This window comes from Zootoca vivipara, chromosome 7 (genome assembly GCF_963506605.1).
Source record: "Zootoca vivipara chromosome 7, rZooViv1.1, whole genome shotgun sequence".
Taxonomy (NCBI): Eukaryota; Metazoa; Chordata; class Lepidosauria; order Squamata; family Lacertidae; genus Zootoca; species Zootoca vivipara.
In genome coordinates, this window is record NC_083282.1 from 57,556,798 (window position 1) to 57,584,695 (window position 27,898).

Sequence of the window (27,898 nt, forward strand, 5' to 3'; positions counted from 1 at the left end):
GTACCCGTTTCTTTTTAAAGAAATCAAGGCTGCATGTGCTAATGCTTGTTTTGATTTTCCTGTTAGGAAGGCGATGTCCTACTATAGATTTAGCGAATGGCAGAATAGTAAAATCAAATGACTTGCGGCTAGGTGATGAAATAACTCTAGGCTGTGATGAGGGGTGAGTTGTAGGTTGCCTTTGTACCTACTTTGCTTTGTTTAGAACTGGGAGGGGTTCGTGACAGACATATATTAACTGTTAAAATATTAGGCTACATTTTTGACATTAATTCTTATTTAGTTTGTGTTATAATCATGGGGGTCATGGAAAAGTGTGAGGTGGGGAGTAAACAATCCAAATAAATTAATAAACACAAGTAAGCAGCACTAGAGAACAGGTCTACCATTTCTGGTTGATTTGGTAACTGAGCAGCGGCAACCTCTGGCTTCTGAGAAACGTGTATTCGGGTCTTTCATTTGGTTATTTCTCAGTGTGTAGAACTGTCTTTCTATGCTGGCATCTTGATGTGTTTCCACACACTGATGAAATCCCCAGTTCTTTCCCTGGCTCATTTTACTCCTTGCAGTCCTTAACTAAGTGCACGGTTCTCTGTGCATTTCTCTAAAAATAAAATAAAATAAATATGCTAGAATAACTATATTAGAGGGTTTTAATATGCCCCTCTAACTTCCCGTTCTCTCCAGCAAAATAGACATAATATTTTGCAGAGTTCATGTGATCCACACTTTCTCAACCACAGCTCTGCCCCCTATGTTATGGTGTGATAATCATGGATTTTATCTACAATTGCGTTCTACAAGCCCTACTCTCCAGCAAAATAGACACAATAATATTTTGTGTAATCCACGCTCTCTCAGCCTGCAATACGGTGTAATAATGGTGGGTTTTATCTACAATCGCTTTGGCCAAGTAATTTTCTTAATGGTAATAAACTCAGGTGGGGTGGGATGACATTTTTAATGAAATAAGGTCTGTTGGGAAGATCATGAATTCCTGCCTTTACTGCTCCCCTTTGTTTTTGAGGTGTCACACTACTCCCCATCATAGCTAAATGTCAATCCTGGATTAGATACTTGAATTGTATATCAAGTACTTCACCTTGAATTGAGGAAGTCCACTATGATGAAATTTGAAAGCCTACTTCCTGCTTACAAAGGCACTATGTCCAAGCTACTGGAGTTTTTATAACAAAAAATAAAAAAAATTCATTCCAATAGCACCTTAGAGACCAACTAAGTTTGTCATAGGTATGAGCTTTCGTGTGCATGCACACTTCTTCAGTTTTTATGTTGGTATGACTTTTTCTGGGCACTCTTTAACAAAGAGATAATTCCTGTATCTGGAATTAAATTAAATTGCTAGCTTCTCTCAACCCAGAGAAAGGGCTTTTTCAGTTGCACTTCCCTATCTCTAGAATCCTCTCCCCAGGAAGTTTCCTCTGGCCTCATTTTCACATTGTTTTAGCAGCAAGTAAAGACCGCTTTACCAGGTCTCATTCAGTGTTGTTAGAACTGGCTTCAATCCTATCCTACTGTTATTATATTTTTGCTGCTGTGTTGTTTCTAACTGCTTTTGAACTGGTGGTGGTTGGTTTTATTTTTTTCTGTTTCTGTCAACTAGCACAGTGGTGACTCTGTAGAATGGGATATATAAATAGTCTAAATAAAGCAAGTGTACTGGATAAGAAATATGCTCTATCTGCACACTTTATGTTCCATGCATTAAAATACAATATTTGTATTTCTCTTTAGGCACAGAATGGTAGGTGAAAAGACTCTTCGATGTAGGCTTATTCAAAACAAAGTTGATTGGGATAAAGAACTTCCACTTTGCCAACGTAAGATGAGCTAATTTGAATTTATTAAGTGTGAACTCGATGTGTTACTGTGTTACTTGGTTTATTGCAAAAGTGTAACCAATATACAGAGTTCACATTTTCTGATCATGTACCATATACACACCATCATGGTTGTTGCCAACTAGCTGACTTCACCTACAGCTTTCCCCAGAGCAGGAAATTGGTGTTCTGAAATAACCCATTTGTTGCAAAATCACACATAAATGGGAACTGATGGAATTGGTATTAGATCAAGGAGAAGTTGGGTGCATAAGGAACTGCTGAAGTCATTCAAACAATTGCCTTTCCCTACAAATGGATATATGTTTAATCAGGAACCCTACAGAGCCTGTACTAAGCCACTTTTCAATGTTTCTTGGAACAGAAAGGATTTCTTCTGTTTAATTTAGCATTTAAGTTTTAGTGGAAGCATCTTTGCTTCATTGCCCTTATTTAGACAAGAGAATCTAAGGGAGTGAAGCAGTGCAAATAGAACATGGGCATTGCACTAACCCCACATTGTGCTCACTGAGCCACTGGTGAAAGAGGTTAGTTTGGGGAGCACCAGAAGGTCGTCATCTCTGTGGTGTTTCATATGGGGGGGGGTAGAGAATCATGTCTTCTTCTTCTTTGGCAATCACTCGTAGCCGAGTAAGATTGTCTTCCATAAACAATTTTAACAATGGGTCCATAAGTGACTGTGGAGGCCAATTCTGGATCCACACGTCCTTCCACAGTGGGGACATTGGTTTCCAAGCGGGAGTTGATCATGGTATGGATTTGCCAAGCGTGCCTTCCTCTTAGCACGTTTCTCCCTTGTGTCCTGAAATCGAGTTTCTTCAAAGCCAATGACACCTTTGGTAAAGGCTGTCCTCCAACTGGAGCGCTCGCAGGCCAGTGTTTCCCAGTTGTCAGTGTTTATACTACATGTTTTAATATTTGCCTTGAGGCAGTCTTTAAACCTCTTTTGTTGACCGCCAGCATTACGCTTTCCATTTTTAAGTTCGGAATAGAGTAGTTGCTTTGGAAGGCAATCATCAGGCATCCGCACAGCATGACCAGTCCAACGAAGTTGATGTTGAAGAATCATTGCTTCAACACTGGTGATCTTTGCTTCTTCCAGTACACTGATATTAGTTTGCCTGTCTTCCCAAGTGATGTGTAAAAATTTTCGGAAACACATTTGATGGAATCTTTCGAGGAGTTGGAGATGGCGTTTATAAGTGGTCCATGTTTCACAAGCATATAGTAAGGTTGGTAGTACAATAGCTTTGTAAAGAAGCACTTTGGTTTCCCTGCAAATGTCCCGGTCCTCAAACACTCTGCACTTCAATCAGGAGAAAGCCGCACTCACAGAGCTCAGGCGATGCTGGATTTCGGCATCAATGTTGGCCCTTGTGGAAAGGTAGGAGAAGTGATCAACATTTTCCAGCGTTACACCACTGAGTTTGATCTGTGGCCCTGCAGAGGGGTTATTTTGTACTTGTTGGTGCAGCACTTTGGTTTTTTGGATGTTGAGTGATAGGCCAAGTTTTACGTAAGCTTCTGCAAAGATATTTAGGATGGTTTGGAGGTCATCCTCTGAGCATGCGCACACTACATTGTCATCAGCATACTGAATCTCTATGATGGAAATTACGGTAACCTTACTTTTTGCTTTCAGCCTGTTCAGATTGAAGAGCTTTCCATCTCTTCGATATATGATTTCTACTCTGCTGGGGAGTTTCCCGTCGACAAAGTGTAGGATCATGGCAATGAAAATAATGAATAGAGTTGGGGCAATAACACAACCCTGTTTAACACCTGATACGACTGTGAAAGGTTCACTTTGAGAGCCATTGTTATCTGCAATTGTTGCTGTCATATTATCATGGAGGAGCCAAATGATGTTTACAAATTTATCTGGGCAGCCAGCTTTCAGAAGGACAGTCCACAGGGCATTACGATTTACAGTGTCGAAAGCCTTAGTCAGGTCAATAAACGGCATATACAGGGGTTGGTTTTGCTCTCTGCATTTTTTCTTGATGCTGTCAAGCGGTGAAAATCATGTCCACTGTCTCCCTAGAAGGCTGAAAACTCTTTTGGGATTCAGGAAGGGTCACCTCGGATATTGTTACCAGACGGTTTGCTAAGATCGTTGCAAGAATTTTGCCGGCCGCAGCTACTGGTAATAGAGAGATGCCTCGATAGTTTCCACAATCAGTTCTGTTGATAATTTTGGCATCTCTAAAGTCTGCTGGGATTTCTTCTCTTTCCCAGATTTTTTCGATGAGCTTGTGAAGTTGTTGTGTAAGTTCAATTCCGCCCACTTTGAAGATTTCGGCAGGTATCCCATCAGGTCCACTGGCTTTGTTGTTTTTCATTTGGTTAATAGCTGTACACAACTCTCCCAAATTTGGAGATATTGCAAGCTCATCTCTAACTTGTTTTTGCGGAATTTGTGAGAGGACCTCAGCAGCTATGGGGGAGTTGTGGTTAAGGAGATGTTGGTAATGTTCTTTCCAGCGCAGTACAATAGCTTCTTTATCTTTTAGAACAGGCATCCCCAAACTGCGGCCCTCCAGATGTTTTGGCCTACAACTTCCATGATCCCTAGCTAAGAGGACCAGTGGTCAGGGATGATGGGAATTGTAGTCCAAAACATCTGGAGGGCCGAAGTTTGGGGATGCCTGTTTTAGAAGTATGTTACCGTCTGCTGAGCGTAGGGGCATATGCCATGATTTATTGGCCCATAGATGGTCTTTGTGGCTTTAAAGAAACTCTGTGCATCATGAGGGTCAGCTAAGTGCTGGATCCCTTGAGCTTTTTTTAGTTCTCTGGTTCTTCTTTGAACCTCAGCCTTAGCGTTGGCATAGTTTTTTTTCTTAGTGGCACAGTTTCTATCTCTTTCTATCTCTTTGCCAGATCTGAAAGGCCTTCCTTTTCTTGTCAATCATGTGTTCAATCTCAGTGTCATTCTCATCAAACCAGTCCTGGTGTTTCTTGGTTGGTATCCAATAGTTTGTTCACAGGCTGCAATAATGGATGTTTTTAGCTTGGTCCAGTGTTCCTCGATGTTATCAGGGAATTCTGAAAGCAGATGGTCCTTAAGAGTCGTTTGGAAGCAGTCCCGCTTAATGGGGTCTTGAAGGGTTTGAGTGTTCATTTTGCACCTTGGTTTCCTTCCTTGAAGCCTGTGTTGAGGTATAATCTTGATAGCCATCGTGGAGCGTATTAGTCGGTGGTCTGTCCAGCAGTCGTCAGCGCTCGTCATAGCTCTAGTAAGGAGCACATCACGGCAATCTTTAGCATGGACAATAACATAGTCTAAGAGGTGCCAGTGGTTTGACCGAGGATGCCTCCATGAAGTTTTAAATTTATTTTTCTGTCGAAAGAGTGTGTTGGTAATAACAAGGTTGTGTGCTGCACATATCATCAAAAGTAAGATTCCGCTCTGGTTGCTGTTGCCAACTCCTTCTTTCCCAATAGTCCCAGGCCACAGATCGAAATCTCGCCCAACTCTTGCATTAAAATCACCCAGGAGGATAATTTTATCTTCCTTAGGTGCCAGCTGAGAGTAAAAATTTTCTTTAATGCCTTATTGGCATCCAGTGTTGGTGACAAGCGCTTATAATAGTAGCCTGTTAGTTTTTGGAGAGCTTGAACTCATTGCAGGGAAGGTGGGATAAAAATATAATATGAAGTGAATTAAAAAATGGCTACAGCAGATTCCATAATGCCTCAGCATTTTTACCTATGTTTTTTGGGCTCACCTTTTGGCCTGGGTGCTTAACACTTAACAATGGCCTGTGAGGAGCCTGAATTTGAGTCATCTATTGGTTGCCCTATATAACTTGTGGGGACTTATATACTCTTGGAATTAGAGTTTCACCTGTGGATGGATTGGGGAACAATTGGGTCAGATCCCCCTGAATTGCTGGAAACCTCCTGGAACATCATTTGCCTTTTCATCTAAAGCAGCCTCTTCTGGGCCCCTTTACATACCTTTCAAGTGGTTTTCTGCATAGGGAGGCTCCCTCCCCCCTCCCAGTGGTTTTCAGGGGTTCATCCTTTATTACATAATTTAAAAATACTTTTTATTAATTAAAAAATACTATGGAATTCAGCAAATTTATTTGACCTACAAGCAAACATGGTTGATAAAGTGACTTAGGGCATTCAAATACTCTCATTGCTTTCCCTTGGTATAATAGGGTCCTTGTTTTTGTGTCCTTTCCTTGTCTGCCCATTCTGTCTAATGTATATACAGTTTTATTCACTACCTTTCATGCATTCACATACCTGTGGTTTATCTATTTTGGTTTTATTTCATGTCTGAATTTGTTTGAGACAGTGATCTGTAATTGTATATGGACTATGTATATTGTCATTAAATCCCGTTTGATAACCCTGTATTTTGGGGTCAGCCTTTATTATTTCTCTGTACACAGCTGTGAAGGCAGCCCTGTCGCCATAGGCATGCATGAGGGGAAATAAAGGCTAATAGTAAGGAAGTTGAGGACAAAGGTCTCTTGAGGCCACAGGGTCTCTCCCCCACCCCCAGCATTCCTTGCTCTGAAGGTGGCCCTGGGGCTTTGACAGCTCCCTGTGTGAAGCTTCAAGTCCACCTTGCTTCACAGAAGATCTAGTTTGCTTTTGAGGAGGTTGTAATACCTACACAGCAGTCCACTTTGGTTCAGTGTTTGGGTGACAGCTAAAATGGATGCTCAGGCCTTGAATTATCAGAAGATTACTTCATAAAGTGGAACATCTTTTCCGTGAAAATAACTTAGTCCAAATACAATGCTAACAGAGATGCTTTTACAATTGTAGTCCCACTGAACTACTAATGTTGCTTTTGATCCCCAGGAGTCCCCTGTTTCCCCCCTCCTAAGATTGCCAATGGTCAACACAGTACCACATCTGATGGAGAGTATAGCTATGGCACATCAGTGACGTACACTTGTGATCCTTATCACTCACTTATTGGAAACCGTACTATTACATGTTTAGTGGCTGCAGATGGTGTAACCGGAGAGTGGCGTCCAGCTGCACCTGAATGTAAAGGTGATGAAAACTAATGTTTGGTACCTTTCCTGTACTTTGTTAATGTCATTTGCATACAATGGCTGGAAAAAGTAAATCCTTGTTGGAATGAGCTGACTTTGAAGTCTGCTAAGCACTGTGCTGATGCTGTTCAGCCTGTGAGGTTTTCAGTGGGATTGCAAGTGATTCAATGTGGGAGATGCAACAGCATTGCCCCCTCAATGAGTTGCTTGTTTTAACCTGAGTCATTTTCAGAGAAGTTTATGGTCTGATCCAATTAAAATAATCACGATTATGTCCCATTGAGAACAAAGGAACCTAGATTTGGTTGTGAGCTATGTATTTGATTAATTTAATTTGGACTTAATCATTGCCTTTAGGTTGTTTTGCTCAGGGTAACAGGAAGAATAAAAACAATATAAATATTTCCTGCAATATATCAAAATAATATAATATTTCCTGCAATAAATGAAGGAGGAGTATTAAGTAATACAGTAATTGTTATCCTTTGAATTTGTTTGGCTTTCTGCGCAGGAACTTTGATAATGCCTGTCTCTGAAGCAGTTTATAGACCTCTAGAAATTTAGCTGGATTGAGATTATATATTTTAATTGGCTTAATTAGTATTTGAAGTCACCAGAAATAGAAACAGTTTTTGTGTGTCCACTTCCAATTTCACCTATCCATAAAATAAAATTTTAAAAATCCCAAACAGGTATGCTATGAATTAACTTCCAAAGCACCTCTTAATGGTTCATGCCTAGGTGAAGAAATAATACCTTAAAGCAAAATGCAACCAAGAGAGCTATACAAGCTCAGCATCCGGTAGAGACACAGTTTATTAGAGGAACTATTGCAATTGGGAAGCCTCTCTAAACCAGAACCACCAGTTAGAAGAACTGCTTCGAAGGCACATTCTACCAAAGCTTTTACAAGATTTTTCAAACATAATACATCATTAGCCAATAACACTCAAATGTAAAGAGAGGTCACAGGTCTTGCTCCTCTATATTATCTTCTTTAATTCATTATCTTGAGTACCCCCCATACTCTGGAGCCTCAGGAATCATATTTCACCCACTTATCGTCAATCTTCCTTGACAACTAGACCATTAAAATGTCCTTAACATACCATTCCTATAGCTTCCCGTGTTTGGAAGACTCAAGGTAAGAGCAACCTATAGACTAAACATCCTAAACATTTGTGTGGATAAACTAGGCAAACAATTTTTGAGAGAGACATATATAGGAAATTAATAGTTCAGAGGTTCACATAAGGTATCAAGAATACAGGAATTGAACCATTCATTGATACATAGCTTTTATATAGAGAATAAATGCAAAATAAACATACAGTGGTTCCTTGGTTCTCAAACTTAATTTGTTCTGGAAGTCCATTCCAAAACCAAGGCATGCTTTCCCATAGAAAGTAATGCAAAATGGATTAATTCATTCCAGACTTTTAAAAACAACTCCTAAAACAGCAATTTAACATGAATTTTACTATCTAACAAGACCATTGATCCATAAAATGAAAGCAATAATCAACGTACTGTACTATAAAATAAATAAGACAGTATTGTAGATGATAAAAAAAAATTTTTTAAAAAATTCTTCTTACCTGCACTGATGATAGTCATTGTTTGGATGGGGGGCTTTTATCCATTTCTGCAGTCACACAATCAATCAGTAGCTGAACTGGGTTCCACACAGTCACAAAAACAAATTAACCGAAAAAGCCTCAAAAACGAAAACACAAAATAAATAGCAAAAAATGTTCGCAAACCAAGGCGCAGCTTCTGATTAGTGCAGGGGCCCCAGAAACAATAGCTGACAGCCGCATCAGACGTTTGGCTTCTGAAAAACGTTCGAAAACCAGAATACTTCCGGGTTTTTGGCGTTTGAGTACCCAAGGTACCACTGTAATTATAAGAAGTAGCTTAAGAAAAAAAATCTATCACAGGCATAGCTAATTATATTCCCCTTTTGCCAAAAGTTGGCAAAGTTGGGAGCTTTACAAGTTTAAAGTCACTGCTGCTGCTTTGGTGGAACATTGGTCTGGTTTGCATAGAACACTAGCCCATGATATAACAAGGCACAAGTAAAATTAGAATTTCCTCACAGACAAATAAGCAAACCTTTGCTTTGTTTTCCGGGTGCTCTTCCTTCCCATCTTTGCAGTTTGGTGACTGTTTTAGGTGGGATGGCCAAGCAAGCCACGGTTAAGAAAAGAGTGCTGGGCACACCTGTAATGCAAATCCACAATTTATATTTTATATGCTAACATCAGACTGTAGTTTATTGGCAGTAGTTAAATCCATGTGCAAGGTTTAGCAAGCCATGGTTTAAATAACAAGTATATTTCTAAATGCTGTTTTTTCAGTGGTCATATGCAGTAGACCTAACATAAAAAATGGAAGAATTACAACTGCGTATAAGCAAGCGTACACCTATGGAAATCACATAATGTTTGTATGTGATCGTGGATACACTCTGGTGGGGAATGACAGTAGTACATGTGGGGCTGACGGTTTCTGGCACCCGCCTGTTCCAACATGTGTTAGGGGTAAGTATCTTCCTACACTTAAATGGGTTCCTTGGGAGGAATCACAAGGTATAAATTCAAAAAATAAATGTCAGAGCTATTGTGTAATGTATTGCACTTTAAAGCAGAACATCCTTATTTCTTTACCCCCTCTCTTTTCTGCCAGATTCCGCCACCATCAGTCCAGTTAGAAGTACCAAAAAACCAACTTCTAGCACAAGTGAGTTAGAAAAATGTGACTTTAATATCTCATATTTAAGTCAGGATTATCTTACTCCATGTACTGTATGCTAATAGGATATATAAGATTTTATAATTAAACCTCTAGGTGGCAGCATGGATGGGGCTCTGTTGTTTTCCTGACTTCTTGGGTCACAGCCACTTACCAGGATGGGGGAGGAGTGAGGAGAGGGGATCACTGCATCTGGTGGAACTCACTCCTCCTCCTCCAGTAACAACCCATGATACTGGTTAGTGATTTCGCCCTTTCACCACCCGTTCCACCTACCTGGGCCAGTGACTCACTCGTTGTTCCTGCTGGGGCTGCCTGCCACCAGGGGGCAGGAAGACCAAGGGGCAGAAGGAGTTTTCTCCTTCATCCCACCCTCTGCCATCTTGACCCACAAAAGAAAGCCTGCAGTTTTGAAGTGCAATCTTCCTTCTTTTGGTGGTGGTAGCAATGTGGGCATGGCAGTGACTTTTTCCTGGGCCGCTTGCTTTGCTCACTTCACCAGCCTACTCAGACATTTCTCTCTTTTGTTCTGTCCCGTCTTCCGCATCAGTGGTAGCATCAGTAATGGTAATCCTTGACTGTCCACGTGTACTCTGTTACCAGCCCAATGATGGACAAGTACTAGAGAAAAAGTACTAGAGGAAAAAATGCAGATAAAATCAGATGTTGAAAAAAAGTTGGCCTATAAAAAAATTCAAAATATAAGTAACATCAGATTATTATTATTATTATTATTTTAAAAAAACTATTTTAACTTCCTAAAGCTGATTCCAAAGACTGAGACCATAGAGGACCTGGTGTCCTGAGACCATGTGGCACCCTATACGGACCTTTCTGACTCCTAATTTTGAAAGAACGCATAATGACCGCTCCCCACATCAAATGGGGCCTTTTGTGTCGTTGCGCGCAGCCCCCCCCCCAAGATCCCAGTGTGGCTCTTGGTAGTTTGGGCTGGCTTCATCCTCCCCAGGCTTCATACCTGGAGGTCTCCGCCTACCTCAGCCAATCGCCCAATCCCACCTGGGGAGGCGTTGGCAGGGGATCGGCCAGGTAAGGGGAGGGACCGCCCTGCTCACACAATAGGTGAATCTTACCTGCGAAGACCTTTCTGACTCCTAATTTTGAAAGAACGCATAAATGCAGAGCAGTTGATATAAATCTCTTTCACAGCTCGTCCAACCACCACAGTGTCAACCACTAGAGGAGGAGGAGGAGGAGGAGGAGGAATAGGAGATGGAGGAGGAGGAGATGGAGGAGGAGAAGTGGATGATGGAGGAGGAGGAGAAGTGGATTATGGAGGAGGAGGAGGAGATGACGCCTTAAACCCGGAAAACAGTAAACAATTGCTTTTCACTGTTATGAATTGATGCATTTCAATAAGTGGAGAGTGACCAAGGAGTAAGCTTATGGAGAGACCCAGAGTGGAGGAAATGGACCCTTGTCGAGAACTGGTGGGACTGGTGCGGTGATGTTTGTTATTGTAATTATCTGTATTTTTAATAGGTCTTTCTCTTTCTTTCTCTCTCTCTCTCTCTCTCACACACACACACACTCACACACACAGAGAGAGAGTGAGATAAGTGTTAAATTGTTTTTTACATGACTTCTTAAAGCTGTTACCATTTTATGTGTAAGCTGCCTTGACTCCCTGTCTGGGAAAAAGGCATGATGTAAATAAATAAATATAAAAATAACAACAACCCCCCTCTTTTTATAGGACCTACAAACAAACCACTGCCGACTCCTGCAGGCGATCCAGGTACAGCTGAAAGGTGGTAGTGACAGCAAATTAATAAGCTTGTTTAGACTAATAATAATAATAATAATAATAATAATAATATATTTATACCCCGCCCATCTGGCTGGGTTTCCCCAGCCACTCTGGGCGGCTTCAACAAAAGATTAAAATACAATGGTCTGTTAAACATTAAAAGCTTCCCTAAACAGGGCTGCCTTCAGATGTCTTCTAAAAGTCTGGTAGATGTTTTTCTCTTTGACATCTTGTGGGAGGGCGTTCCACAGGACGGGTGCCACTACCGAGAAGGCCCTCTGCCTGGTTCCCTGTAACTTGGCTTCTTGCAGCGAGGGAACCGCCAGAAGGCCCTTGGCGCTGGATTTCAGTGTCCGAGCAGAACGATGGGGGTGGAGACGCTCCTTCAGGTATACTGGACTGAGGCCATTTAGGGCTTTAAAGATCAGCACCAACACTTTGAATTGAGCTCGGAAATGTACTGGGAGCCAATGTAGATATTTCAAGACCGGTGTTATGTGGTCTTGGCCGCTCCCAGTCACCAGTCTAGCTGCCGCATTCTGGATTAGTTGTAGTTTCCAGGTCACCTTCAAAGGTAGCCCCACGTAGAGCGCATTGCATTAGTCCAAGCAAGAGATAACTAGAGCATGCACCACTCTGGTGAGACAGTCCGCAGGCAGGTAGGGTCTCAGCCTGCGTACCAGATGGAGCTGATAGACAGCTGCCCTGGACACAGAATTGACCTGCACCTCCATGGACAGGTGTGAGTCCAAAATGACTCCCAGGCTGCGCACCTTGCCCTTCAGGGGCACAGTTACCCCATTCAGGACCAGGGAGTCCTCCACCCCTGCCCACCTCGTGTCCCCCATACAAATACAAACTTCTGTATTGTCAGGATTCAACCTTAATCTGTTAGCCGCCATCCATCCTCCAACCACCTCCAGACACTCACACAGGACCTTCACTGGTTCTGATTTGAAAGAGAGGTAGAGCTTGGTATCATCCGCATACTGATGAACACCCAGCCCAAACCCCCTGATGATCTTTCTCAGCAGCTGCATGTAGATGTTAAAAAGCATGGGGGAGAGGACAGAGCCCTGAGGCACCCCACAAGTGAGAGCCCAGGGGTCTGAACACTCACCCCCCACCACCACCACCACTTTCGTAACATGGCCCAGGAGGAAGGAGTGAAACCACTGTATAACAGTGCCCCCAGCTCCCAGCCCCTCTAGACGGTCCAGAAGGATGTTATGGTTGATGGTATCAAAAGCCGCTGAGAGATCCAGCAGAACTAGGAAACAGCTCTCACCTTTGTCCCTAGCCCGCTGGAGATCATCAACCAGTACGACCAAGGCAGTTTCAGCCCCATGAGGAGGCCTGAATCCCGACTGGAAGGGATCCAAATGGTCTGCTTCTTCCAGGCGTGCCTGGAGTTGTTCAGCCACCACAAGCTCAATCACCTTGCCCAAGATTGGAAGATTTGAGACTGGGCGATAGTTGGCCATATTGGCCGGGTCTAAAGATGTGTTTTTTAAGAAGTGGTTTAATAACTGCCTCTTTCAGTGGTTCTGGGAAGGCTCCCTCACAGAGAGAGGCATTCACCACCCCACGAAGCCCATCGCCCAGCCCTTCCCGGCTAACTTTTATAAGCCCAGGATCAAGGAGACAGGTGGTTGGTTTCATTCGTCCAAGCAGCCTGTCCACATCCTCAGAGGTAACAGATTGGAATTGATCCAACGCAACTTGACTAGACAGGACTCTAGCACTCCCCCACCCTGCCCTGCTCCCACAGTGGAGTCTACCTCTTGCCAAATCTGAGTGACTTTATCTGCAAAAAACTTTGCACAATCATTGCAGGAGATCATGTGGCCTGTACTGGGCCCCAATGGAGCAGGTAGTTCCACTAAATTGCGAACCACCTGAAAGAGTCTCCTGCTGCTGTTTTCTGCAGATGCAATAGTCTTCTTTGCCGTCACTATTGCCACTTGCTAGGCTCAACATTGAGCTCTAACCCGTGTCCGGTCAGCTTCAGGATGAGTTATCTGCCATCGGCGCTCTAGCCGTCTCAGCGATTGTTTCATTGCCCTCTGATCCCTGGAAAACTACGGGACTGTCCGGGCTCCATGCAATCAGAGAGAGCGCTTCGGAGCCAAACAGTCAATAGCCCTGATAACTCCACCTTCCGGTGGGCCACCAGGGAATCAGCTGAAAGGCCATCAACATGGGATAAAGCATCCCCTACCACTCTCTGGAAACCATTTGGATCCATTAAGTGGGGTCCATCCAAATCGGTCCATTGGATCCATTAAGTGGGGGCGGACCATCCAAATCGGTCCCATCTCCCTGCAGAGGGGAAGGGTCGCAGAGAAGTCCAGTTGCACCAGAAAGTGATCTGACCATGGCACTTCTTTAGTTTTGCTTTTACTTAGTGTCAGATCACCAGCATCCATAGAGGTGAACACCAGGTCTAAGGCATATCCGCGGCTATGAGTTGGGCCAGACTTATTCAGGGACATCCCCATGGAGGCCATGCTTTCCATGAAGTCCTGAGTGGCCCCTTTAAGGTAATGTCAGCGTGGATGTTAAAATCCCCTAGGACAACCAAACTAGGCATCTCCAGGAGAACATCTGTCACAACCTGAAGCAGCTCAGGCAGGGAATCCTTGGTGCAGCGGGGATGTTGATACACCAAAAGGAATCCTGTACTGCCCCTATTGCCCAACTTCCAGAACATACACTCAGAGAACTGGGTCTTCCCAATAGGACACCTGGTGCAAACTAATGACTTCCTAAAGATCAATGCAACCCCCCCCTCCCCGCCCACAAGGCCTGGGTTGCTGTGTGTAAGAGAAACCTGGTGACAAGGACAGGCCCATCTGCTTCATCCAGCCAAGTCTCTGTTACACATGCCAGGTCAAGTCCTCCATCCACAATCAAGTCATGGATGGCAGTGGTCTTATGAATCATAGACCTGGCATTGCACAGCAGCACCTTCAGGTCTTGTGGGTATCCCTTGCTGATTCCAGTGTCCGTCCAGACAAGACAAGACCCGGAGGCAGGGATAGTCCTCAAACGACTAAACCTGCCTCCTCGGTAATGACATGGTCTGGTCTTAGCGTAACTCCTCCTCCTACCCGTGATCACTGAGATCGGTTGTCCTAGTACATCCCCCTGTGGAATAGGGGGGGAATAACACTTCTAATGAGTGTGGCAGCTTTTTAAAAATAGGAAATGGTTTTGAGCTGAGAAAGGGAAGTTGCCTTCCATCCAGACAGTTGGTAGCTTGTTCAGTATTATCAACTCAGACTGGTAGCAAGTCTCCAGGTTTTCAGACAGGGGACATCCTGGGTGCTACCTGGAGATGCTGGGTATTGAACCTGGCACCTTCCACATAAAAAGGTCCTTTTTATGTATTTATCTTCTTGTGACTACGCTTCCTCTGCATTAGAGAGGACCCATTCATCTGATCTGCCCCCCTGAGACTTAATGGAATTTGATGGGTTCTTCTGGGGCATTTTGTAGTAGACAGCCAACAGTTCTCCTGAGACCTTAATCTCACATTGGAATAGGGAGATACAGCGGGCTTTTGACATAATTGACCCTGGATCCCTTCTCTGGCACTGTTGAGCCCACTTTGCTTCCTGGTTTTCTGTGGTACTTACAGCAGTGAAGCAGGCTGGATGACAACTAGAGTGCAAGAGATGTAAGGCTCCATATGAAGTTAACCAGACACATGTTGGAGTGTATGGCAGTGAAAGCTACAAAGGCTTATTTTGCTGTCTTGTTATTGGTCCTGAACAACTTGAAACCAGGGAACACCTTAGCTTGTATACTGCTGCCTGGACACTTTGACCCTCAGGACCTACACTCTCAGTAGTGCCATGTTCTCCTGAGGTTCATCTTATGTCCAATAAGACCAGGGACTTTAGTGTGGCAGCACCTGCCCTTTGGATTGTGCTTCAAGTGAACATCAGGCAGCCATCTTGTCATATAGGCAGCTGCCTTTCCTTGGAAGGTGTTTCAGCTGTGTTGCTACCGTATATGCCGGCTTATAAGGCGACTGGGTGTATAAGACGACCCCCTAATTTCCAAGTTAAAATATAGAGTTTGGGATATTCTCTATATTTTATGTACTTGCGATTTCTGGCGCAGCGGGGACTCGCCGAGCAGCGCCAGAATCGCGTCTTCGCAGCCACAGAAGTGATTTCTGCCCATATCCAAAATATCTGCAGCGCCAGAAATTGCTTCTGAGCATGTCCTCATGTCCGCACATGCTCAGAAGCGATTTCTGGCGCTGTGGACATTTTGGATATGGGCGATTTCTGGCGCTGCTCGGCGAGTCTCTGTGCTGCTCGGTGAGTCCCCGGTTTAGCGCAGCACACGGAGGACTTGCCGAGCGGGCACTACCCGGTGTATAAGATGACCCCCGAATTTTGAGACGATTTTCTGGGGTTAAAAAGCCGTCTTATACGCTGGAATATATGGTATATTAACTTTATCTACAGATTTGTAATATATTTTGTATTTGATTTATGGGTGTAAGACTTAAAAATATATTTGTATGCTCAGACTTTCGTGACTAGATATTATTCTATTTTAGATTCTATACAGTATATGTCTCTGACATTGTTTATTGTTTGCTGTTGATTTTATTTGAGTTTATTTATATTTTAATACTTACTAAAATGTTTAACATGTTTAACATTTCAGTATTCAATTTTATTTTATTTTATTTTATTATATAAACTGCCTTGGGATGTTTGGAAAGGAAGAGGCTTAAATAAGTAATTTAAAGGAAAAAAATAGAATGTATGTGAATTTTTTTTAAGTGGGAAACCCATTTCTTGGTTCCATCTTCCACTGTGTACTGGAGTAGATTATCTCCAGTTATTAGTTGTACTTTGTTTTATTCAGTGTGACACACATAAATGCATACTTCCATAGAAAGAGAGAGAGCACACTACGATCTGTCACAATTGCATTGCTTCAAATTTTAGCTCACACTTTTTATTTACTTTTTTTCTAGATTCTGACAACACCCCAGCAATTATTATCGGTAAGCACTTACAGAATAAGTTACTTGGGTGTACAATCGCTGCTATTGTACTTTCATGCCTTGTGGTAATGTGTGTTTCCTTTACTTTTTTATCCAGTTTTGGTTTAAATGTTGAAGACTCCAACTTGGAGAAGATATTAATTCTTTTCAAATATGCTTAGGGTGCAAACTTTTCTCCAAGATCTGCTGTTTATTTATTTATTTGGTGAGGCCAGCTCTGCTTCCTCCACTAACTTTGCTCCTGTAATGTACATAAAGGTAAAGGGGCCCCTGACCATTAGGTCCAGTCATGACCGACTCTGGGGTTGTGGCGCTCATCTCGCTTTATTGGCCGAGGGAGCCAGCGTACAGCTTCCAGGTAATGTGGCCAGCATAACAAAGCCACTTCTGGAGAACCAGAGCAGCACACGGAAATGCCGTTTACCTTCCTGACGGAGCAGTACCTATTTATCTACCTGCACTTGACGTGTTTTCGAACTGCTAGGTTGGCAGGAGCTGGGACTGAGCAACGGGAGCTCACCCCATTGCAGGGATTCAAACCATTGCAGGGATTCAAATTCCCCTTGAATTGGGGAAGGCAGCCAGTGAAAACGTCCCCGCACCGGCACGCTTTGGCTCCAGGTGATGGGGTGTGACGACCCTGGTCCCACTCTGCCTTACTATCACTGCGACACAGGAATCCAGAGGGGAAAACACCCACCCTCTGGTCCTGTCGCCTCAAAAATAAACCCCCTTTTCCTAATGGGTTTCTAAGTAAGGAGAGCCTTCCAGCCTACGTGGCCTGGTACCTTAAGAAACTCTAGGCTGTCCCCCAGGAATAACCTCTTGCCTCCTGTAAAGGGTCTCCCTCAGTTGGATTCCCCCACTGTAGAAGTTTGCCCTAGGCACTCTGGCAACTTCTTGGCACCTCACCTTCTAAGCCTCCTCCGTGTAACTTCAGGACACAAACCACCACCTCCCTGCCTGAGGTGAGTTTGGCCCTCTCTTGAGTCACCACGGCTGTGAGTCCTGGTACCTCGCTGGAAAAATACAAACGGACCTCTTGTTGGCAAAAACAGAGATGAAGTTTTATTGTGTTAAAAACATAAGTTATTCTTTAACGTGTCATTTATTAATTAGCTTTGTTCCAGTTGTACAAAATAAACTCAGTCAAACATTTAACTTTAAGTTGTCCTAGCCTCTTCACTGTCTTCTAACAAGCCACCTCATAACATCACACCACACCTTCCTCCCTCTCCCTCCTAACTCACCAAAACCGACCCTCCCTCCTTTCAAACCGGGCACAGTCCCGCCCCCATCAGAGTTCTATGTCAGTCAGGCTGGAGGTGGGTTAACTCTTTGCCAGCCGGACAGAAATAAACATTTCAAAAGTGCTTCAATTTGTCACATATCTCCCCCACCACAAAGACATTGCGTCGGCTTGCTCTTAACTAACTAGAGCAATGCCAAAGCAATGGGCTTGGGGTTATAAATCCTTCAATGCATTCTATAACACTCATATTACAAAGTCAACTAAATTAACATCTCATAAACTTGTACACAAATAAACCATGTTTGGCATGTGTCAGATTATAACGCCTAAGCACAAATGTTCTGCTAGGGTTATCACCGTTTCATATAATACTTTGCACCATTCTATACCTCTCAAAAATATACCTAGACAAAGCGTCCGCTATGATGTTTTCCTTCCCACTTATGTGCTTACCCTGTGTCTATTTTATAAGTTGCTAGGCTGGTCCTCCCTGGGATGTTTGAGAAGATCTGAGCAAACTGAGCAAGGACTAATTTTAACTGCTCCTTTTGCTCTGGGGTCAGACTTTCATCGAATGACACCTCTGCTAGAGTTGTGCCCTTACTCAGCTCTCCCCACCCAGTTAAATGAATTCCTTGTGTCATCTTCCCCTTTACTTGTAACACCAACTTATTTCTGTCAAAATAAGGCTTAAGTAAGTTTACATGAAAATTTTTACATCGGTCCCCTTCCCCATCTAACTCTACCAAATAGTTCACCGCAGATATCCTCTCGACCACTTTGAAGGGACCGTCCCACGACATCTCCAACTTCTTTCGACGTCTTGTTCTTAACACGAGCACACTGTCACCAGGCTGGAAAGTTCTGTCTCTTGCGTGTGCATCATACCACTGCTTCTGTCGACGCTGTGCCTGCTGCAAGTTGTGAGCAGCTTGCTCCCGTAGCTCTTGAAGGTCGCTCTGCAGCTCCTGTAGATACGTCACAACATCAGGGCTGTCGATCTGCTCCTCCCCTGACCACGCTGCTTTCATCAAGTCTAGGGGTCCTCGTGGCTGTCGTCCAAATAGGAGTTCAAAAGGACTGAACCCTGTGCTCTCCTGCGGCACTTCGCGATAACCGAATAGGAAGTGTTGCAGCCTCTCATCCCAGTCGTTAGGATGATTGATGGAATAGGTCTTTAGCATCCGGCTCAGGGTCGAATTAAATTTCTCCGTCAAGCCATTCGACTGTGGATGATAAGCCGTAGTTTTAACATGCTTAATTCCACAAAGAGTTAAAAGCTCTTCCATGGTCTTGGACGTGAAGGATGTCCCTAAATCTGTTATAATTTCTTTGGGGAATCCAAGCCTTAAGAACACCGACATGAGGGCTTTTGCTACAGTCTTTGAGTCAATGTCCTTCAGAGGTATTGCTTCTGGATAGCGCGTAGCATAATCCACGAGGCATAAAATAAATTTATTCCCCCTTTTTGTAACTCTGGAGATAGGCCCGAGGATGTCCACTCCTACTCTGGAAAAGGGCTCAGTAATTACGGGAATAGACTGTAACAAGCCTCGCGTTTTGTCCGCTCTTTTGCCTGCTTTTTGGCAGATCACACAGGACTTGCAATACTCTTTGATGTCTTTGCCCATCCCAGGCCAGTAAAATCTTGCTTGGATTCTATCACTAGTCTTTCTAATGCCTAGATGCGCTGCTGAGGGTGCGTCGTGTGCCATTTGTAGCACTTGCATCCGGTAAGTTCTTGGCAACACTAACTGTTTCTTCCTTTCCCAAACAGCAGCAGTTTTCCTCCTCCTAGAAATTCTATACAATCTTCCCTCAATGGTGGTAAATAAGCAGGGGTTCTCCACAGTTACTTCGGCATTAGGACTTTGTGCTTTACCCCACAGCTCTTTTATAGTTTCATCCTCTTTTTGATCACTCAAGAATTGGGCACCGTGCTCCTGGACCACTGGCACGCTAATCAGCCCTTCATCCTCACTAGGATCTATGGGTGACTCTATAACTGCAGGAGGATTACTCTCAGTGACTTGAGACTGTGACCTAGTTATCACTTGTATACGGTGCTTCTGACTAGCTAGGTCATTCCCTATTAAAAAGGGTACCTCCAACTCATTTAGGATTCCTACTCTCCACTTGCCACAAAATCCTTTGTAGGTAATATCAACTTCAGCTAATGGTACTTCAAAATGTGGCCCCCATATGCCTTTTAAACTATAGGACTGACCCTTGAGGTACTGCTCCTTTGGAACAAATTGTGATTTGACAAGTGAGACTTCTGCTCCTGTGTCCCTCAAACCTAAAAAAGACTGACCATTTAATTCAATTGGCTCCATGTAATCTTGGTTGCACTCCTGCTCAGCCCTCCAGACCTGTAAGACCTTAGAAGTAGTCTCAGCTGAACTGTCTGCTTTCTCTGAGCCTTCTGTCTGAGGCGAGCTATTTTCCTGTGACTGCATTACCAGTTTTACTTGTTTAGCTGCAGTAGGTGTAGTTTGCGACTTAACCAGCAGGGGGCACCTGGCACGTACATGGCCCTCACGATTACAGAAAAAACAAGTGATTTTCTTAGAACCTGTCTTGTCAGAAACTGATTCCCTGACAGGAAAATTTTCTTGCCTGTCTTTATTTTCTCTGTTTCTCCATGGATTACCCTTCTGTGAGTGTTTTGGGAATGCTATTTCATTGAAATCTCCTTGTAGTTCGTCTAAGACCTCAGCAACCTGTGCCACAGTTTTCAGTTTTTTATCCCTCAAGAACCAACGTAAATTGCTAGGGATTTGCTTAAAAAATTGTTCTAAACAAATTAATTGTTTTAACTCATCAAAGTCCTTCACTCCACTCCCTTGAATCCATCTGTCAAGTAATTTATCTAAGCGGCTAGCTAGTTGGGCATAAGTCTCTTTATGTTCCTTTTTTGCCTCACGAAAAGCCTTTCTGCTTTGTTCAGCCGTGAGTCCACATCGAACCCTGACCCTTTGCTTAAATACTTGGTAACTTGACAGCTCTTCTTCCCTCAGGTCAGCATAAATTTCACTTAGTATCCCACAAATTTGAGGTCTTAAATAAAGCATCCAGTTCTCCTCAGGTATTTGAAATTCCACACAAACGCGTTCGAAGGTAAATAGAAACGATTCGACATTATCGTCTTTTCCAAATTTGGGGAACCTTTTTAAATTAATTGCGATACTATCATTATTAACTGGGCTACTAGTTAATTCTGATCGCAAACGTATCTCTTCAAGCTTCATTCTGTCCTGTTCTAATTGTGCCCTTATCCTCTCTGACTGCATTCTCTCCTCAGCTTCAATTCTAGCTTTTTCCCTCTCACTTTCAGATGCTATCTTTTCCCTCTCAGCTTCAATTCTGGCTTTTTCTCTCTCACTTTCAATTCTGGCTTTTTCTCTCTCACTTTCAATTCTGGCTTTTTCCCTCTCACTTTCAATTCTGGCTTTTTCCCTCTCACTTTCAGCTTCAATCCTAGCTCTCTCTCTCTCACTTTCAATTCTGGCTTTTTCCCTCTCACTTTCAGCTGCTATCTTTTCCCTCTCAGCTTCAATTCGGGCCATCTCAATTCGTAGTTTCATCAGTTCTACCTCAGAACCTGGGCTTCCCTCAGCCCCTTCCGTTCTTTCATCTCCTTTTGCCTCTCTGGGTTTTCTTACGTGAGTCATTTTCCTCACAGGAAAATCCTGACAGACTCAAACCAAACTAGGCGCGTGAGCTTTGAATTTCGATCACGACGCTGCCACCAAAAATGTGACGACCCTGGTCCCACTCTGCCTTACTATCACTGCGACACAGGAATCCAGAGGGGAAAACACCCACCCTCTGGTCCTGTCGCCTCAAAAATAAACCCCCTTTTCCTAATGGGTTTCTAAGTAAGGAGAGCCTTCCAGCCTACGTGGCCTGGTACCTTAAGAAACTCTAGGCTGTCCCCCAGGAATAACCTCTTGCCTCCTGTAAAGGGTCTCCCTCAGTTGGATTCCCCCACTGTAGAAGTTTGCCCTAGGCACTCTGGCAACTTCTTGGCACCTCAGGTTACCCTTCTAAGCCTCCTCCGTGTAACTTCAGGACACAAACCACCACCTCCCTGCCTGAGGTGAGTTTGGCCCTCTCTTGAGTCACCACGGCTGTGAGTCCTGGTACCTCGCTGGAAAAATACAAACGGACCTCTTGTTGGCAAAAACAGAGATGAAGTTTTATTGTGTTAAAAACATAAGTTATTCTTTAACGTGTCATTTATTAATTAGCTTTGTTCCAGTTGTACAAAATAAACTCAGTCAAACATTTAACTTTAAGTTGTCCTAGCCTCTTCACTGTCTTCTAACAAGCCACCTCATAACATCACACCACACCTTCCTCCCTCTCCCTCCTAACTCACCAAAACCGACCCTCCCTCCTTTCAAACCGGGCACAGTCCCGCCCCCATCAGAGTTCTATGTCAGTCAGGCTGGAGGTGGGTTAACTCTTTGCCAGCCGGACAGAAATAAACATTTCAAAAGTGCTTCAATTTGTCACATGGGGCGAAAGCGCGCCGATGCGGGGGCGTTTTGCCGGCTGCCTTCCCCTTGACTTGGGGAAGGCAGCCAGCGAAAACACCTGACAGATCCAGGATTTCCTCCCTCCCCCCGCCCGACAGAAGTGTGGCGATGTGGCCAAGGGGAAGGCAGGCGGCAAAAAGCCCTGGCAATTTTTCACTGCACGCTGGACTTTGCAGTTGGAGGTTTGTTTTTCTATGGCCACGCTTCGCAAGACGAAGCGGCGGCCATAGAAAAACTTGTCGTCTTGCGAGGCAACCTCTGATCGCAAAATCCATTTGTCTAGCGAAAAATTCGTCTTGCAGGGCATTCGTTAAGTGAGGCACCACTGTACAATATATCACTGGATTTATTTCTCTTTTTTTCCTTCAAGGATTTGTCCTGGCTTGTTTAGTTGTGCCTTGTCTAGTTACTGCGTTTTGGAAATACAGGTCTTCCATGAAAAATAGGTGAGTCAGCCCAAGAGAAGCTGTCCCTGATTCTCTGTAGCCTTCTTGGTTGCTGAATGAGCTACCATATGCTTCTTGACTTCACTTTGCCTTCTACTTTGCTTACACTTTCTACATACATGTGCTTAATGTTCAGAAAGGGCTTGCACATTTTTTGTTGAACAGTTGCACTAATCTGCTAGCACAGTAATTTTTCTGGAATGGCTAGTCAGTATTTTATCCCATTTGGTGTTCTGATGTGTCCATCCTAATACTGACTTGCCAATGACTATTCTGGCCCTGAAAATCTTGAAATCTACTATTAAATAAAGTTATAAAACATTCCCTCTTTTACAAATGTGTATTGCAGTCTGTGGCTTTTGCTTTCAGACATAGTAAGAAAATGGTTTTTATTTTATTTTTTTGTATCCGGGGCTTTCCATTTTTGTTGTAGCATTGTATGCATGATTTTACTGTTTTGATATGATGCATATATCTTCCTGTAGCTTTGTGAGTGCTAATTAAGCTGTTTCCATAGATTAATACAGAAATTATTTACTCATTATGAATATCCAGTGCAATAATTTCTGTCCCAGGTAGGTTACATGTCTTTTAAGTCTTTTGTGGGACTCAGATTTGATACCAAAGCATGCTGATTGTTTTGTCAAAGGCAAGATTTCTGTTTGATGCAGAGGCAATAACAACCCCAGTGGAGAGAAGGGCAGGCTCATCTACAGTAAGAAGAATCTGTTAGGAGTCACTATTTTCTACAGTTAGTGTGTTAGTCTCCCACGCTTATATCTGTTTTGCTTATATGATCCTAATTCACTTTATTTGCTGTTCTTCTAATATCCTTCAGTGGCTAACAATCAGTGCATTACTTCTGTAGCTTCTGGAATTGATTTTCCTGCCCAAGAAGCAACAGCAGTGCTGCTTCAGTGTGAAAGTTACATTACCTTTAAAATTTGAATAACATGAAGTGGAATGCAGATGTATTTGTGTGTTGATTTTTTGTTTCCTAACAGGAAAACAAAACAAAATGATGTAATGTTTGGAACATAGGTATTAATTTTAAATATTTTATTTTATTTTTACAGAGGACCTGAAGCTCCTTCTAGGCCTGCTCAATTTGACAAGTCGGTATCAAAATCTGGATTGGAACCCAAAGGTTCTCAATTGAACAAAGTTTCTTCAGTACAACTGTAATCCAGCACCCTTCCAGCTGATCATTAATTCCTAACAGTTCTGATTTTTACAACTGGAAATGAGAATTGAGGGAAGGACTATGTGGAAAGTCAAAGCAATTTTCATTAAAAACTGGCTATCCAGGCTATTCAGCTACTTGAAGCATGAAGCAGTACTAGACCCCAACACAACTCTCATCATTTGCTCTTACTTTTGCGTAGAACTGGGTTCCAGTTTCCCTTGAAGAATGTCTCTTTAAGTGCCTTAATCAAATACAGAGCCAAACAGAACTGATTGTGTATCTATGCTGGCAAGGTGTTTTACTATTTCTTCAAACCTTGTAAAGATGTAATGGGTTCTGTGTAGGAAATGTGAAATGTTACCATTTGTTTCCTAGAATCTTGTTCATCTCATGAAACGGAGGGGGCAAGTGTAGCTGTTAAAATTTACCAAACTTTTGACTTCCTCAAGCCTTTCTCATGCAGAATTCTAAAAGCTGCCTTGATTTCCTTTTCAAAAGTGTAAACAATAATATATGCCTAATATTATATGTGCCATATATGTCATAGGCAAACAAAAGCTCTGCATCCTTAACCAAAAAAATCCAGGAACACTTTTACAACACCTTAATTTCAGTGGGAACAAGTTAAGTAAAATAACTCTCCCATTAAAATCATTTAGAGTGAAAAGTGCAGTGCTTCAGATAGCTTGAATTCAAGCTTGCTCTATTCATGAAGGTATTTTGTCTGTTATACTTTGTTTTTTTAAATCTAATTGTGCATCTTTATTTAAATTGATTAAATATGTATAGAGAAGAAATGTTGTTTATCTTAGAATGTGTGCAAATAAATTAAAATGTTGAATAAAAGACAACAACAAAACTGTTTATTGTGAGGACCATGCCTGTACACAAATATCAACACAACAATAATTAAAAATGTTAAAATTCATTACATACTATCCCAACAAAACCTTCATCCCACAAAACAGAAAGAGAAGGAAAACAAGCAAAGAGTTAAACAGAAGATGAAGGGGTATTTACTTTATCATCTATAAATATTTCCCTGGCTTTCATGGCCTTCATCACAAAGACTGCTACCACATGGGTAATTCGTGGGTTAGCATTAACTAACAAAAATTTTACTCTATCTTCAGGATTTATTATAGATTTGGGTATAGTTTGCAGCATCGCGTCTCTAAAGCCCGAGTAAATGGGGCAATAGAGAAGGTAATGTATAAGATCCTCTTTAATTTTCGTGAAGCAAGGGCATAAACGGTGTTCTGCTGGGATTTTTGTAAATCTACCAGTCAGGTATGCAGTTGGCAATGTTTGAAACCGAGCCATGGTGAAAGCTCTCCGAAGGGTGGGATCAGTGATATCCACCAGGTAGTTGGCACAGATTTTGACTGCCTTTACTCGGGGGAACCAGTAGGAAAACCCAGAATTTTTTATCTTCGTGGTGTCTAAAAAGGCGTCTTTTTCAAAGATCCATTCCCGAACTTTATCAAGGCTCCACAGTTTGAGAGTATTAAACTCTGGTAGATTGTATCTGGATACAATATCTAATAGGTTTTGACACCAAGTAGTATTAAGTTGTAAAGATACAAAGGCTTGTTTAGCCAATAAGGTGTTTGAGGCATCTGCAAGGTTGATAAAAAACGCAGAAATCTTAAGTGGGCCCTGGCAGACACAGAAGGTAATCCTACTTCCACTCTTAAGAAGGCTGCTGGAGTACCCTGAGGGAGGCCTAGAATTCTTCTGAGATAAAAATATTGGAAGATTTCAAGCCGTTCTAGCAGCTTCTGATTCCATCCCCAGAGTTCTACCCCATATAGCATCTAGGGAATCACGTTTCCAACAAGAGCTTTTAGTGCCGGGATCACCAGTTGCCCTCCCCTCGTATAGAAAAAGCTGAGCAGAGCACCGATTGTCCTACGTGTTAGAAGGGCTACAGCCTTGCAGTGGGCAAGCCAGCTAGATGTAGCTTGGAAATTTATACCAAGATATTTTTAAAAAAGGACACTGTTCAATTATGTGTTCATCTAAAGACCATCTAAATGTGTGGCAAGCTCTAGTAAACACCACAATTTTGGTTTTGTCATAATTTATTTTTAGAGAGTCTTGGGAACAATAAGCTGCGAGCCCCTCCAGCATGCTGTGTAGACCCCTTCGAGTAAGTGCCATGACAGCCATGTCATCAGCATATAGCAATATATTCAGGTGTTTGCCTTCCAGGGCAGGAGCTGATGACTTGTACTTCGCCATATGTTGAACAATGTCATTTATATAAAAATTAAAGAGGAACGGCGCTAACAAGCAACCCTGTTTAAGCCCTTTCCCCAGTGGCATTGGGTCAGTATAGTTGCCTGACATCCCAGTTCTGAATTTGACTGTGGTGTCTGTATGTAACTCCCTAAGTATTTTGAGAAGTCGTCTATCAATATCTGTTTCATATAGTTTTTGCCATAATTTGTCCCTACAAATTGAATCAAAAGCAGATGTAAGATCTACAAAAGCCACAAAAAGTTTGCTCTTATGTACCTTTGTATACTTATCTATCATTGTCTGTAATACCATACAATGACCTGTTGTGCTATGGAACTTTCTGAACCCTGCCTGTTCCGGATTAAATAAGTTAGAGTGGTCAGCCCAGTCAACCAATTTATTTAGCAGGTAACGAGTACAGTGGTGCCTCGCTTTACGAATGCCTCGCATAATGAAAAACTCGCTAGACGAAAGAGTTTTGTGTTGTGCGAGGCATTCGTAAGACGACAAAATTTTCTATGACCGCCGCTTCGTCTTACGAAGCGCGGCCATAGAAAGTGACTAAGGAAGATCAGCTGTCAGCGCGGGAAGCTGACAGCTAATCTTCCTTTGCCAGGGGGGATGGAGCCAAAACGCGGCGGTGCAGCGGCTGCCCCTGCCTGTCTTCCCCTTGGCTCGGGGAAGACAGGCAGGGGCAAGCAGCGCCCGCTGCGATTCGGCTCCGTCCCCCGCCGCCGCCTCTCGCCCTGCACCCGAGACATGGAGCACAACTTCGGAGGTCTCCGAAGTTGCGCTCCGTGTCTGGTGAGGCTGGCAAGAGGCGGCGGCGGGAGAAGGTCTTCCCCCGCCTCTAGCGCCACACCCCAGACACGGCGCGCAACTTCGGAGGTCTCCGAAGTTGCGCTCCGTGTCAGGGGAGGCTGGCGAGAGGCGGCAGCGGGAGAAGCTCTTCCCCCGCCGCCGCTTCTCGTCACGAAAATCCAGCATGGGGTGCAGTTTTGGAGGTTTCCGAAGCTGCACCCCATACCGGAGAAGGCAGACAGGAGGCGGCGGGAGAAGCTTTTCCCCCGCCCCCGCTTCTCGCTGCGAAAAGCCGGCATGGGGTGCAGTTTCAGAGGTCTCCAAAGCTGCACCCCATACCGGAGAAGGCAGGTGGGAGGCGGCGGTGGGAGAAGCTCTTCCCCCGCCGCCGCTTCTCGCCGCGAAAAGCCGGCATGGGGTGCAGTTTCGGAGACCTCCGAAACTGCGCTCCATGTTGGGGGAGGCAGGCAAGGCGGTGGCTGGGAGAAGAGAGCTTCTCCCCCCGCCGCCTCGCACACAGATGGCATCGGACGGGGCTTCGGAGACCTCCGAAGCCCCGTCGCATGCTGCTGCCAGTCCCCCAGAGCCTATAGGAACGCATTGATTAAGTTTCAATGCATTCCTATGGGAAACTGGGACTTGCTAGACGAAAAATTCGTTACACGAATTGACCCGTGGAACGAATTAATTTCGTCTAGCGAGGCACCACTGTATAAAGTTTATACGCGATGTCCAGGAGACATATGGGCCTATAGTTTGACGGGTCTTGGGGGTCCCCCTTCTTATAGATAGGGGCTACCAGACTCAGTTTCCAGTTTTCTGGGATTTTGCATGTATCATTTATTACCGTAAAAAGTTGGGCCAAAATAGCGGCCTACCACTGGGCATTTAGTTTAAACACCTCCGGAGGAATCATATCCTCACCGGGAGCTTTGCCATTCTTGAGTGTTTCAGTTAGCTGTAAACATTCTGATTC

The 27,898-nt window shown here is 43.5% G+C and overlaps 1 protein-coding gene across 1 annotated transcript; it reads left to right on the plus strand.

The window, feature by feature from the left end:
• On the plus strand, nt 1-24,632 carry LOC118088518 (complement decay-accelerating factor, GPI-anchored). The gene is made up of 8 exons (XM_060277480.1): nt 1-163; nt 1,756-1,841; nt 6,690-6,881; nt 9,578-9,631; nt 11,361-11,402; nt 16,420-16,449; nt 22,616-22,691; nt 23,768-24,632. Exons 1-8 carry the CDS (start codon nt 42-44, stop codon nt 23,874-23,876), a joined length of 711 nt encoding a protein of 236 aa, XP_060133463.1. The 5' UTR covers nt 1-41; the 3' UTR covers nt 23,877-24,632.
• The last annotated feature ends 3,266 nt before the right edge of the window (nt 24,633-27,898 follow it).